Raw genomic sequence first — 15,507 nt, 5'->3', positions numbered from 1 at the left:
TTGACACCCCTGCTCTAACCTTTCACCCCGGAACCAAGATACCACTTCACAACAACAACAGCAGACTACAGAATAGTGCTTGTGCTACAACAGCTAATGAGCTTATTGGAAATATTGAATCAAAATCTTTGGCTACTCTTTCATTACAATCAGCAACAAACAACCATAGCTAACAATATTCATTACATGTTCTTGGATCAACCACAGAGAGTTGCTGTTGTTATTCTTCTCCTTGTTCTTCTGTAGTCTATGGTTTGTAAACAGCGTGCAAGCTTTATGCACATGCTCCATGCTTGTTTTTTGCGAGACCATTACAACGCCACATACAGTCCTGGCATTTGTACTACATCATTTTCAGTCGTTTTCAGTGGTTTCATGTGGATGCAGATATTTCCTGAAACAACTCCGTGATTACGGAGCACTTTTTCGAAAACGACAAAGAAAAAGATCACACAGGAAAAGATGCAGTTTCGTGTGGACATGGCCACAAAGAAAATTATGAGCATTATCCGGCAGATGTTGAATCACCTCAGCAACCTCAGGAAGTAGAAACGGTTCTGGCCCTTCTTATAGAGCGGGGGTGTCAAACTCATTTTAGTTCAGGGGTCACATTCAGCCTAACATGACATAAAGGGGGCCGGACCAGTAAAATAATATAAATAATAGGATAAGAACTTTTGAGTGTGTTATGGAAAAAATATTACTCTACTAATTTGTCGATGTAGCCGGAGGCGGCCTCCCTCCTTGCCACTGCGCAGTGCCGTACCTTAATTGTGGGGCGGTGCCAGATGCGCCTTTATAATCAGGTGAGTGGTCACACCTGACCCTCTCCCTCCAGTCCTTTGAGCCAGCGTGGCGGTGACTGCAGCTCGGCGTGGCGGAGCCCTTTGTTTGCGGTGGGCATCGCAACATTCAACCGTCAGGTAGTGTGGCCGCTCTCTCTCTTTTCTTTTTCGCTGTGTGCGCACAACGTGCGCATTGGTGACACCGGTGTGTTTTTTTAGTGTGACTACAGACGGTGTAGGGGGGACAGATCACCCCGCCGGAGGTTTGGTGGGAAGTAGCGTGGTCTGCTTGGTGAGTCGGCGTTGTCTGCCATTCTATCAGACTGTAGCTTAGCTCTCAGCTGATTGCTGCTGTGTGTTTCCTGCAGTGTCGGCTGCAGGAAACTGCGGCTCTCCTCCTCCTGTTCTCTGTGACGCTGCACCAGTGGTATGTACGTATGTGCATCATTCTCTTTAATTTAGTATTTTGCATTTATTAATTAGTGTTTTCTTTTGTTAATTTAAAGGTTGCAGTAAGTGGTGGCCTGTCATCAGCCACCACACTCATTGACTGTTGCTGTTTTGGCTTTGCTGTCCCGTTTCTGGCCTTGCTGTTCTGGTTTGGCTGTTGTGCTACATTGGACACTGGATATCGTCTCTGTCCGGTGCTGTATTGGCCAAGTCGGGTTCGGCCCGAGTGTTTCGCCCGCGGACCTTGGCTCGTGTCCCCTCCCCTTCTCCGGACGGTCCGGCTCCTGCTCGTCTTTCCGGACCTGATCTTCTACCGGTGGGGGGGGGGGGCGGGCATAGATGGTTTCTTCTATGTGTCTTTTATAGTTTCTTGATTGCTTAGATTTATTTTTACAATTTCCTTTGTTCATGTTCATTTGTGAAACTATTTTAAGGAAATTGTATTTTTCATGGTTTTCAATATTTTGAGTTAATCAGATGTTGGATGGATGTGTGTGAGTGTGTGTGTGTGTGTGTGTGTGTGTGTGTGTGTGTGTGTGTGTGTGTGTGTGTGAGTTTTAATCGTTTACTGTCGGCCACCAGTGACCTAGGCACTCAGGCTGTTTTATTAATGGTTGTTTCTCCTTTTTCTTTGTGGTACAGGTGCTGGGTACCTGAGCGGCAGTCCAACCTGGTGGTGGCGTTTTCACGGTTTCCTTGTGTTCTTTTTTTTTTTGTGCGTCATGTCACAGGTGTGGTGGTGGACCCTTCCCCTTATTTTTGGTTTCCTGTTGCGGTGGTCAGTCTCAGCCCTGTCCTCCATTATTTTGTTTTTGTCAGCCTGAGTGTTGGCTGAAGGCCTGGTGTTTGCGACATTTTAGTTTTTTTAATTGTTGAATCATTTTTGTTAAATAAAATCTTTCTTTAACTAAACATTATCTCTCCCGGGTGGATCATTACGAACCTGTGACCTTGCTAGTTAACTTTGATTATTTGTACAATTTTCCCAGGGGAGAAATTCCCCTGGGTGGCGTTGTCGGACAACTTGGTAATTTGATTTCCCCACTTACTGCCACATCTATAATAGAGAAGGATAAGTTCAAACGTTCAGTGTCAAAGAAATCCCTTTATTTGGAGCTCCATAGAAAGAGATACCCCTCAGACAAAAGACTGAGACGGTCTGAACCCAAAAATACAAAATCATCCTGTAGTCTTCTGTCTCCCATGAGAAAATTATGATGTGTGGAAAGTGTTTTGGTTAGTGTCAGGAACTTAGATATTAGACCCCTGTGAGAAATGTTGGTTTGGCCTTCTACTGTGGACACAACACAAAAGAGGTCCAAACTGCTCTATAATACACAGTGACATGAATATATCTGAAATACCAATATGAAATATGAATATATATGAATATAAGTAATTTTGCCATTACAAGTGGAAAAAAGTAAATTCCGTAATGAAAACGTTTACATCTACGAATTGTACTTGAACATAACATGAACAAATATGAACAACCTGAAAATTCTTCAGTAAAATAAGTGAAATGTTAACAATACTACACCTTAGTTTATCATTTATGCATGCGAATCACAATGTAGAGATCACAGTGGATCTACAAATACACAAAACATTGAATAACAAGGAGAATATTATTAAAATGCCACATACTTCTCTTAAGACATTTCAGATATTCACATTTTTTGTAAAAAGGCTAGTCTGTAAATGTGAAGATTTTTGTGTAATTTTACTTTTTTTACACTAAAACAAAGAGCCAAATTTACAGTTTTCATTATTTTTAAATTATTATGATAGTATTTTATTGGTCTGACCCACTTTAGACTGAAATGAGCAAAAATGATTTTAACATTCTTGATTGTTAATAACTTCAGTGTAATTTTTGCATTTCACAAATTCATCCTACGGGTCAGATTGAACCCTTTGGCGGGACGGATTTCGCCCCCGGGCCGCATGTTTTGACGCCTGTGTTATAGAGTGAGGAACCAACCTGTTGTGGGAGGGGTTGCAGTAAGTGATGTTGTATTTACACTGTGGCACTCAATGTCACTCCAAATCATAGATGTCACTCAAAGTTCAATCCCTATCTTTTCTTTTCAAGTAATAATTAAAGTGTGACATTAAAACTCTCAACAGTCAGACAAAAAAATTGGGGACCACAAAGCACTATTTGTATTCTTGGTTTTTGTTCATAGTCTTTTGATGTATTGGTAGATTAAATGTTACTTCAGGTCAATACACAAGGGAAGTCATTACCTGCATCTTTCTGAACAATGCTATGATGAAGAACCCACTCTAAACTTCTGAGACTGCATATAAAAACTCACATTATCATAAACAAGATATGAAATTTACAACGGTCGTGTGTTAAAGCTGCTATATTTCTAAAACAATATATGCATGAATCATTTATATTATTTCATCCGATGTGTAGATAATAAACAAAGCAGCAAGTTGTTTGTTCAAGTTAATAATGCGGAGTTTCTCTTTATGTTTGAATCCTTATACAAAGAGTAAAGCAGTTCAAAAGTTTAGAACTCTTCACAGGAAACACAGTGACTTAAGGACAAAAAGGAATGTAAATGTAAATACAAACAAGCAGCAAAAAAGTCTGAAAACAATGCACTGGAAAAATATTTTGTGCTTTCTGTGTTCGGTAATGATTTCTAAAACACAAAGGCCGTGTCCTGAAACAAATATGTCGGACTAAACCAAACAAACAGTGCAGCCTGTTTCCTACAGCTGTGTGGCAGTCCCTATAATGAACTCTGTACAAATGTCGCAAAAAATGTTGATAATAAAGACAAAATAAGATTGTGTATGTGCTTATTTAACTCTTAAAGACCTGAACAGCTGCTGCCAACAAACAGCATCTACTGACAGAAAATGTTTATTAACTTCTAAACCATGAATCCTATCAATATATTGAAATAATTCAGGTAGATGCTGTTTCTTAGCTTTACATCGTCTTAAGATATGACCCATTTGGACGTTCAGAGGCTCCAATAGTGAACATGGAAACACCGTCATCTCCTTCAACATTGGTTCACTCATAAAACACACAGTTCGACCAATGACAGCGGTTGTAGACATTTGTTTTTACGTTGAATTAATGATATATTTTGCTGAAAAATTATTTTTTTATTTTTTTCTCTGTTCTGATATAATAATCTTTTAATTGAATTGAATTTGAATGAACTGAAAAATGTGGAGAATATCATAGTAAATGATGATACTAACCTTAAAAGTTCATTTGAAAGTCATAACAAAAACAGCTGTAAGGCAAGGCAAGTTTATTTGTATAGCACATTTCAGCAACAAGGATATTCAAGGTGCTTCACACAGGACATTGAAATACAACGACACGGGAAAAAGAAACACATTTAAAACATTGTAAAAGAAACATGTAAAAGGTGATTAAAAACAGCAAGTAAGAAAACAACACATAAAACCCAAAAATATAAAAACACACACATATTAAAATAAGAGTTGTAGGTCTTAAAGGTCTTTTCCCAAACACTCTTTATGACCATGCACTCCATCTGTGAATTCACCAACAGATTATGTTGTATGTATGTACAGTTGCAGAAAAAATTATTAGACCATCAAAAGTCATCAAAAACAATGGATATGCAATCAAGTGCTAACTCCTGTGTGTATCATGTGACTAAAACAGACAGAAAAAAAAAACATGGAATGTCTAAAAGCACTGTTATTGTCAGTACAATGCCATAGATATTGATGTAAGAACTGAAGTGATTGTGGTTATTATCAAGAAAACATGGAAAATGTCTAGATATCAGCTCTGAAATTTAACTCTCATGAACTATTTTTGTTGATATCATTATATTTGTCCAAACAAATGTACCTTTAGTTGTACCAGGCATTAAAATGAACAAGAAACTGAAGAAAACAAGGGTGGTTCTAATTTTTTTTTTTTTTTTCTGTGACAGTATGTCTTACCTTTTGTGAGTAACAGTAACTATAATCTTGCATCATGATTCAAGGGGATTCAGTGTATTACTTCCACTTTCAAATATTAGAATAAAGAGTCCAGAAGTTACGTCAAAGATATTAGTGTACTGGATTGTAGATAAATGAACTGAATATATTTACGTGGATGGACAATGTGACCACTAGAGGCAGTAGTGAGTCACTCTGCTGGTCTCCCATGGTGATGAAAACTAACACCACTGGCCTCTGATCAAAATGTCTGAAAGTGACCAGATGAGAACCAGTAAGACACAACTTTAAAGGGGTTATATTTTACTAACCCACTTTTATTAGTCTTTGGTACATTTATTTGTGTATTTGGACCCTAATAGTTCAAAAAGTTTGAATTTAATTCTCCAGGGGCTGCAAAGATATCTTTATATTCATTTTGGCAAAAATTGAGTGGACTTCTACAACCTGTTTCAATCCCTTCTTAATTTATTACGTTTTATAACTAGTTACATCACGACAATTGCACATATAAGACTTCATACAAACATTTCTCAGAGTATGCCGTATTTGTTTATCAGTAGCAGCGGTTGTAGTCCATACTGAAAATATGTTCAAACTTCGAGCCAATTACCTAAAATGTTCAGTTGTTGGTTGTATTAATGAACACAAGTGGCTGAACGGGACAGAGCAGCACAGCCAACAACCTGGAGGGGGTGGGGTTATCTGCATTTAAAGGGCCAACGCTCAAAACAACCTTTCTGGTGTCATTACTCAAAAAAACGGTTGAAGATGGACCTGTGGAGTTGAATTAATGAAGAATTTAGACCAAAGCAGAGCATTTAGAGTTTATGTAGACCACAGGGAAATGTTTTAAAATACAGTGATCCCTTGCCAATTTGCGCTTTAAGTTCCGCGGTTTTAGTTATTTGCGGATTTTTCAGAAATATTCATCAAAAAATCAAGAAAAAAATTGCGGAAATTCTGCGAAAATCCACCCCACAGCAGACGAGAGGCCACAGCTGCCAGAGAGAGAGAGAGAGAGAGAGAGAGAGAGAGAATGTAGAAATGTCAGTTCATGCATGTACGTGTGTTTGTGTGTGTTGATGCTCGAGACCAAAGAGAGAGAGAGAGAGAGAGAACTGATTCGTTTCTTGTGCGTATGAGAGGAAAAGAGAGCTGGGAGTAGATGTGCGTGTGTTCGTGTGTACGTATACGATGGATAAGCGTCACGAATGAAGAGAGGAAAGAGTACGTATCAGCTGTTAGTACGTATGCACGTGTGTGTGTGTGTTTTGTTTACTTTCTACATTCTTTTCTTTCAGATGTTTTACAGTGCGTACATGTACATGTATCCGATCTATATATGTGCATGTATACATGTACTAATCATTGTTTTCTTTTATATATATATATATATCTCATTTATTTCATAATTATTACATTTGCAGTACTTATATACTACTTATAGATACATACATACATGTACCTAGGGCTAGGATAGGCTCGGGGGCTCTGGCTCCAGTTCACGGATTTTCGATTTTCGCTGGGGGCGCCGGTCCCCATACCGCAAAAAATAAGGGATCACTGTACATAATTTAATTTTGAAAAGCAAAATATCACTCCTTTAAGAATCGAAGAAAGTGATTAAAACTAGAAGTACCATTGTTCTTTTCACCATTCAGCACTGATTCATTGACAGTTTTGGGAGTCCTAACTGAGTTGAAAGTTGCAGTATCAATAGTATGTATAACCCTTTTGAGATTCTGTTTTTCACAGTTCAAAAAGAGGGAAATAGTTTAGGGTTTTTTTTGCATACCCAGTATTGCTGTTATTAGAAATACTTGAAGTTTAATGACATGAGGAAATTCCCTCTATACCCCCTATCTAACCATGCAATATAAAACTATAGAGATACCATATAGTGGAAAAAATATAAAGAAAAAATGTAATTAGTTGATTTTCATTCATCTGAAGTTTTCAGCAAATAAACCATTTTCTCAATGAGTTACAGCTGAGTGACTTTCTTATTATGACACTAGGAGGCACATTTTAGCACTAATCAGCAGCAAAGTATGTACAATTAAGCCCCTTCACACAGGACTAATATTAACTGTGGACCTCTGGTAATTTATAATAATTGCAGAGATCGTCTGTGATCATAACCTTGTGCAAATCTACTGTGTTTGCAATTTGTAAAAATTAGACCTGGAATTACCTACTTGAGTTCTGTAAACTCAGAGGTCCTAGGGTAATATTAGTCTAAAGCAAATCAATATCTCTGTCATTTGGAGCCATTTGAAACATTTTTACTTTCCTCCACACATTATTCCAGCCTATTTCCAGGTTTATTTATGGAAGGTGCTTTGGTGAGTGTAAGTTTTTTGGTTGCAAATTCAAGATGCTCATGTTGTGACAGCATGGGTATTCAGTGAATGAGGAAACCTGTTAAACCCTGACCATATTTTCAGGGGAAAAACGCCTAAAAAGACATACCTAAAGTAAATGAAGAATTACTTCACAATAATCAGGTTCATATGGATGTTCTTGGTGTCTATGGACATTTAGAGACTTCACAGAATCTATTCCCATAATCTAAAATATTGTAGCTATTACTATGGCTGAATAAACTGTAACAAACTAAAAGAGAAATTGGAATTTTTTATCCTCGCCTGTTTTTTTTTTTTTGGCTGGATTGACGATGATATGCATAAATTAATTGTTCGTGTTGGAGATTTTTAATAGCGTATATTTCGCCCCACAAAGATTAAAAATCATGTTTGAACATTAAAGTTTGCACTAAAATACACTTTTGATGTACTTTTATCAACATTAGGGTCTAAACTTTGAGCAAAAGTTGAAAAAACATCCATTGTCCTGATTTATTATATTTTTATAGTAGAAGAATATTAATATAATTTTTTCGGCCTTCCAGCAGGCTGATAGGGCTAAAGGAGTTTTAAACATCTCAAAAGCTGTTGTGATGGAATCATAGCATTGTAAAGAAACCAGTATCTTTTTATCTTTTCTAGAAATGGTGACCTATGAGTTGTGGCCTATCCCTGACAGATCCAGGGGGTAATGGTGTGTAAATCTGAGTAAAAAAACAGATTTTGCCTTCTATCCTACGCGACAGTGCTACATGAAACAGACATGTTCATTTCTAAATCACCCCATATTCCCAGTCATACCAGTAAAAATAGGGCTGGGCGTATCAGTCTAAATAACAATAGTATCAATACCAAGGTGAGTATCGTATCAGATCAATATTAGCGTGATGAGATTGATACTTTCATTGCAGTTTCAATTCTACATCCAGCAAATTAACATATCGAAGCAGCTCACCCTCAGGAGAACTCTGAGCTGCAAAACATGTTGAGGAGGGGGGGGGGGGGCGATCCCCAGGTAAAAGAGGAATTATTTTGTTCTTTTTTTATACTGTTAAATTGTTCTATATTGTAGTTAATTAAAAAAAAAAAAAAAATCATGTTTATTTGCCTAAAATCTTTGTCCTTTGTTCTTTCATAATCATAATGAACTAACTAAAGGCAAAATCATAAAATTATTCAATGATCATGACATTTCAAGCAAACAGTATTGGTATCAGCGATATACTCACTTTTAATTACCATACATTTCATCACCCATACACTTTCTCTGTTTAGTTGTATGTAAGTATAGAGGTGAATGTATAGGCTAATGCCCCTGTGATCATCCTATGTCTATTTGTTTTTTTGTTTATTTGTTTGTTTGTCTGTTTGTTTGTTTTGATGATGCCTATGTCATCATTATGTGTATTTAATTTTTTTTTTTTTATTTATAGCAAACGAGTGATGTATTAATGTTGGCTGTTTTATGTCTTGTTTCTGTTAACCTGCCTAGGGACTGCAGATGGAAAGTAGTTATTTTTACTAATTCTGCCATATTTGCATGGGTGTATTTTTTTACACAGCAATGTTCATAAATATGCATAATCCCTATTAAATAAACCAATAAAACAAAAATAATAATAAAATACTAGCCCTGTATTTACTTGATATCGGATCAATACCAAAATTCCCAGTATCGCCCAACCTTACAAAAAATAATTAAATATGTAAACATAACATTCACTCTTAAACAACATCACTGAGGAATAAAAACTGACTGTGATTTCTAATGATTTATGGGAAAAACAGACAATGTTTTAACCCTGTGTCACATTATACCGACTCTTTTCCACTTACAGTCTCCCACTAATACACTCAGAAAAAACATCCTCTCCCGTGACAGCAAGGTTTTTTTCCCCGTCACGCATGCATTATGAATTGGTTTGGATTATCATAAGTGGTTCAATGCTACACTAGTCTCTTTTCAGCATGTGTTCATTAAAAGGTTATGAGGCCCTTGTAAGTCTTTAAAAGATGCTCATCAACATTATTATGTGCTAATAAATATTAGTGTTTATTCAGGTATTTTGTACAACAGTCAAAAATACTGTAATTAGAGTCCCACTGCTACAGGTTGTGCCCCATGGGACCTTAATTCAGAAAAAATGTATTCCTGTTAAGGGTGAATTATTTGATCATTCCCACATGTGATGTTTATCAATTTAAAAAATAGAAGTCAAGAAAACTGCAATTTGTGGTAAAAGTGTTGAAAAATTGTCTTTACTCCCAAGCCATCCACCTGCTCACTGAGCCTTTTTTTTTTTTTTTTTTAATTTCATTATAGTGTAAAAAGAAAAGAAAATCCAACACTGATAACACTATGTAGAGCTTAAAAGAATTAGTCAAGCAACATGCAAAATAGGAACGTTGTGGTGGATCCCTTACCCACCACAACCTCGCGTTGGTAGTTCTTGTTATTTCATGAGTTTTTGTTTCTTAAGTTACAGTTAATGACTAGAAGCACTCGGAGAGCGCAGACCTCCGCCAAGGCAGATCAGTGCCCTGGATTTGGATGAAAATTTCAGGAAATGTTGATACTGGCACAAGGAACAGATGATTAAATTTTGGTGGTGATCGGGGGTGGGGAGGCTGTGAGGGCCCACAGATCGGCCTTGGCGGAGGTCTGTGCTCTACGAGTGCTTTACTAGAAAAGACAGCGCAGACCTCCGCCAAGGCCGATCTGTGGGCCCTCACGGCCTCCCCACCCCCGATCACCACCAAAATGTAATCATTTGTTCCTTGTGCCAGTATCAACATTTTCTGAAATTTTCATCCAAATCCATCCATAACTTTTTGAGTTATCCTGCACACAAACAGACAGACAAAAAGACAAACCAATGCTGACAAAAACATAACCTCCTTGGTGGAGGTAATTACAACACGGTTTAGTTTAAGTATTTTATTTAAACATGCTAATTTGGGTGCACACGTATTAGTTATGTTTGAGTTATTTACTTACGTTTGCTCTTGAGTTCCCAGACAAAAGACCCAACTAATGGGCTTGGCCATCACTTAAGAAGCAGGAAGGAACTATTACCACAAGACTGAGGAAGGGGGGGGGCACTGTTAGTATCTTTGTGTTAATTTAGTTGCTGAAATTCTCGGTTTAAATCACATTTTCTATTTTGTGTCTAGTTATGATTATTTGCTTTTTATGTTATTTTGACTAAGTTAAAGGTTTGGTTTAATTTCTTGGGTAATCCCTCCCCCTTGTGTTTGATTTGGGTTAGTCTTTTTCTATTTAAGCCCACCTTGGTTCATTGTTTGGTTAGGTCAGTTTTTGTTCTGTTGCAGTTTGGTTTAGTTGACCTCAGTTGGGCCCATCTTTGTTCATTTTGTTAAGTGACATTTTTTGGAGCTTGTGTTAACATTTTTCTAACTTTATTAAATTATCACTTTTCCTTATTTTACCACCTTTGTCCTGGTTCTCCACAAAAACAATAGATGATACCGCCGAGTCAACACATGCAGTTAATACGCAATAAAACAGAGACCACTTACATGACAGAAAATATCAAGTAAGGGGTGCACAATTCTGCCTGAATTGACAGTGACAGAAAAGTATCTAGGTATGAGTACATGTCTAGTTGCTTTTTAACCACATTTTGATGCAGTGTGAATGATTACGGTCACTGTATCATGTTTTTATTGGAAGTTTGGAAATGCTGCAGGACTGTTATGTTATTAACTATTAAGTAAAACTACAAACACTGTAATAAGAAATATTATCCTTGTCTCAAAGGACATGTAAAAAGGATTTCAATTCATTTTCATGTCCTTTATTTATTTATTTCAAACATGCAAAGACACAAAATAAAACAAAACAAAGCAAATTAAGACAAAAACAAAATAACATTTAAATGGACAGAATCTATCTTCAAGCACATACAAGTCTAAATATTGCATGGTTGAAAAGGAGTAGGAAGAAGTATAAACTTATTTATTATTATTTAATCCTACCCCTCAGTGCTTTTATACCTTTATCATTAACTTAATACATGAATCAAACAATACTATTTTCCTAATTTTAGCATCGAACCACAACAAATCCATAATGCAGTAACTGAATTATACACAACAAAATGTTCATGGCACTACAGTCATACAAACAGACTCAACAATTCAACCATTTTCTTCAATAATTACAGATTTATCAGTAAAACATCATCCATAAACAAACAGGCCTCATTGTCATTATTAAATACTGTACCTCTCAAGAATAATTTTTTTTATATATTTTTTAAACTGAATTATGTTTGATTTTTTTTTTTTTTATCTCCTCACACAATTTGTTCCATAATTTTACTCCACAGATGGTGATACAGAAACTTTTTAACGTAGTGCATACTTTATGAATCTTTAAATTAAATTTTCCCGTAAATCATAGCCTCCCTCTCTTTCACAAAACATTTCTTGAATATTGCCAGGCAGTAAGTTATTCTTTCCTTTATACATTATTTGAATAGTTTTGAACTCCACAGGTCAATGAGTTTTAAAGTTTTAGATTGGAAAAAATAGTGGATTTGTGTGTTCCCGAAAACCAACATTGTGAACAATTCTTACTGCTCTTTTTTGCAATATAAAAAGTCTTTGTAATGAACTTGTATATATATTTCCCCATACCTCCAAACAATAACTTAAATAAGGTAAGATCAATGAATTATACATAATCTGAAGTGATTTTTGTTCTTAAGCCATTCCAAATACAAGGCACTTTTCCACTATAGCTGTCACCTTAGTGGCAGCAGCTCGAACATAACAAATCAAATTTACCCTAAGTAGCCAGGCACCATAAAAACTGCAGTAGAACAATTTACAGCATCATTGTTTCTCCCCCGCATGATCCTGAACTAATGGCTTGCTACTTTAAGAGAAATCTGAGCTGGAGAAGTGAATCATGCTGTCATTTCCTTCAGCAGTTACATCGATGAAAACAAAGGACTCTGGGGCTAAAGGCTGAGGATCGGCACCGGCCACAGGCTCATTAACCAGCATCTATCCTGTTGTGTTAGCTGTAATGGAAAAGGTCCCTGAAGGAGGTGATCCTGTTACTCTCCAGTCCCAGAGACAAAAAGGCAACTATTTTCACATTTGCACACACATAGAGACTCCTGGAGGGCTCCCTGTCCTGGTTATGCAGCGCACATGGAGGTTATTAGCAACCTGTTTTTAAGGAAAACTGTGCTTATGTAGCGGTAGAAGCAGCCACTCAGTGTGACAGCGCTCCTGCTTCCTTTTCTTCCAGATGAAGGAACAAAAAAGATATCTTCATCTCTATCCCCACAAAAAAGTGCTGCTTTCAAGGCCCTGAACTGAAGAAATCTGCTATTGGTGTCTTGTACAAAACACCCACAACGTGTTTACCTTCTACCAACAGGCAGCACAGTTTCCAGAGGCAGAAATAGTTTGCAGTTGGTTTTTGTCTTTTGCAAAGGCTTTCATCACCAAAGTACAGGAGCTGACAAGTTAGACCGTCAGGAAAGAGACAAGAGTGGGCCTGAAGAAATCATAAATATACACAGATCATGTGCTCACTCACTCATACAAACACAAAATGGCACTTTGGAAAAGAGAAGTATCTCCCAAGGAACTGTCCTTTATGTCTTTCTCACACACTCACACACATACACAGAGCAATTATAGGCACGTACACTTGCAAATCTGGCCGTCTGGAGTCCCTCCTCTTGGGAAATTTGAGCATCAAACATGTCAGTTCCTTCATTCAGGTGAATTTTCATGGCCCGATTTATGTCTTTTTGCTCCATTTCATGGCTGCAATGTCTTATTTATGCGAAAGAAAACACATTTGGTCACATTAGATATTTCAAACCACACTGCCTGGCAAAAAAGGCGCCATCTGTAGCTATTTGACTGTTCAACTCCTCATTATAACCACATCATTTTTAATAACACAACAATATTTTTGCACACTTAATTTCTCTATATTTCTTTTAATTATATTGCCCAGTACATGTTGTACAAATTGCTGTTCTAAGAATGTCTTAATAGAGTGTTTTAATATGTATACGTGTGTGTGTGTGTGTGTGTGTGTGTGTTTTTGCATATTCAGAGCTTTATATGCATATGTTGTTGTTTGTAATTCTGTCTAGTAAATTGTAAAACACTATAATTTCTCTGTGTGATTAGTAAAGTATTCTGATTCGGAAACAAATAGATACGAGTCTTCCACTGGATACTTAAAACAGTGATTGATACAGACCAGATCAAAATCTTGAGGCCAGCTGAAAAATAGCTAGAATTTACCTTTTGCACATTTGGATCTTAATGAGGTTTTAAGTAGAGCTACAATATACAAAAGCAAGAAGGGGGAGTGAGACAAAAAGCACTTTGAAAAAGTAATTTATTGAAAACAACAAGTAAACTGAAATAGGCTGTTTATCAGCTGATCAAAAGTTTAAGACCACAGGCTATAAAAGCCAAAATCTGCTCAAAATTCTCATTTTCTGTCGGGCATTCACACGGTCATGCCCTCCTGATGGCTAAAGCTAAGAAGCTTTCTCTTCTTGAACGTGGTCGGATCGTCGAGCTGCATAAGCAAGGCCTCTCGCAGCATGCCATTGCTGCTGAGGTTGGATGCAGTAAGACAGTCATTCTAAATTTTTTGACAGATCCTGAGAATTATGGAACAAAAAAGTCAAGTGGTAGACCCAAAAAAATTACACTTGCGCTGAGCCGGAGGATCCGATTGACTGTCCGTCAAGACACAGGGCGGTCCTCGACCCAAATGAAGGCCCTTACTGGTGCCGACTGCAGCGCAATAACCATCAGACGGCATCTGCGGGAAAAGGGTTTGAAAAACAAAAAACGAATTCAAAGACCTCGTCTCCTACAACGCCACAAAACTGCCAGTTTAGACTTTGCCAGGGAGCATCAAACATGGGACACTGAAAGGTGGAAAAAAGTTTTATTCTCTGATGGGAAAAAATTTAACCTTGACGGTCCAGATGGCTTCCAACGTTACTGGCATGACAAGGAGATCCCACCTGAGATGTTTTCTACCCGGCACAGTGGAGGGGGGTCCATCATGATCTGGGGTGCTTTTTCATTCAGTGGAACACTGGAGCTTCAGGTGGTGCAGGGTCGTCAAACGGCTGGTTACGTGCAGATGTTGCAGCAGGCATCCCTCATGACTGAGGGCCCTGGTCTGTGTGGTAACAGCTGGGTTTAAAAACAGGACAACTCTGCAGTTCACAATGCTCGCTTGACGAAGGACTTCTTCAGGGAGAATAACATCCCTCTTTTGGACCATCCCGCATGTTCCCCTGATTTAAATCCCATAGAGAACATTTGGGGATGGATGGCAAGGGAAGTTTATAAAAATGGCCATCAGTTCCAGACAGTTGATGCCCTTCGTGAAGCCATCTTCACCACTTGGAGCAATGTTCCCACCAGCCTCCTGGAAACACTCACATCAAGCATGCCCAAACGAATTTTTGAAGGGATTAACAAGAACGGTGGAGCTACTCATTACTGAGTCCTACTGAGAAAATTTTTTGTTCTGGTTTGGAGAGTTTTTTGTAATTTTTTGAGCAATGGTCTTAAACTTTTGATCAGCTGATAAACAGCCTATTTCAGTTTACTTGTTGTTTTCAATAAATTACTTTTTCAAAGTGCTTTTTGTCTCACTCCCCCTTCTTGCTTTTGTATATTGTAGCTCTACTTAAAACCTCATTAAGATCCAAATGTGCAAAAGGTAAATTCTAGCTATTTTTCAACTGGTCTTAAGATTTTGATCAGGTCTGTATATTTCAGCAAGTCATTTAAAGCTGCAGGAGACTTTCATCACCAATTTTCATCAAATCTGTAAAACCCCAGTCATACCCTAAGTATCATGAATCTTTAAGTCTGTGATTACTCACCTGAATCTCTTCCCTCACAGTGAACAA

At 37.5% G+C, this 15,507-nt stretch overlaps 1 protein-coding gene across 1 annotated transcript; it reads left to right on the top strand.

Annotated features, from left to right (window-relative positions):
• The first annotated feature begins 462 nt into the window (after positions 1-462).
• Positions 463-2,070, top strand: LOC115433894 (uncharacterized). The gene is made up of 5 exons (XM_030155452.1): positions 463-545; positions 839-923; positions 1,120-1,212; positions 1,292-1,551; positions 1,878-2,070. The coding sequence occupies exons 1-5, from the start codon at positions 463-465 to the stop codon at positions 2,068-2,070; spliced, it is 714 nt and encodes a 237-aa protein (XP_030011312.1).
• Positions 2,071-15,507: the final 13,437 nt, after the last annotated feature.

The sequence above is a fragment of the Sphaeramia orbicularis genome, chromosome 15 (genome assembly GCF_902148855.1).
Source record: "Sphaeramia orbicularis chromosome 15, fSphaOr1.1, whole genome shotgun sequence".
Lineage (NCBI taxonomy): Eukaryota > Metazoa > Chordata > Actinopteri > Kurtiformes > Apogonidae > Sphaeramia > Sphaeramia orbicularis.
Note: the sequence above shows the minus strand (reverse complement) of the source record. Positions and strands in the feature narration are given on the sequence as shown.

Bases quoted from the DNA above. Each gene is read 5' to 3' on its own strand.
- LOC115433894 (XM_030155452.1), top strand. From the start codon at position 463: ATGCAGTTTCGTGTGGACATGGCCACAAAGAAAATTATGAGCATTATC. The intron at 924-1,119 runs GTAGTGTGGCCG...ACTGTAGCTTAG, and splicing joins TCGCAACATTCAACCGTCAG to CTCTCAGCTGATTGCTGCTG. The intron at 1,552-1,877 runs GTGGGGGGGGGG...TTTGTGGTACAG, and splicing joins CCGGACCTGATCTTCTACCG to GTGCTGGGTACCTGAGCGGC.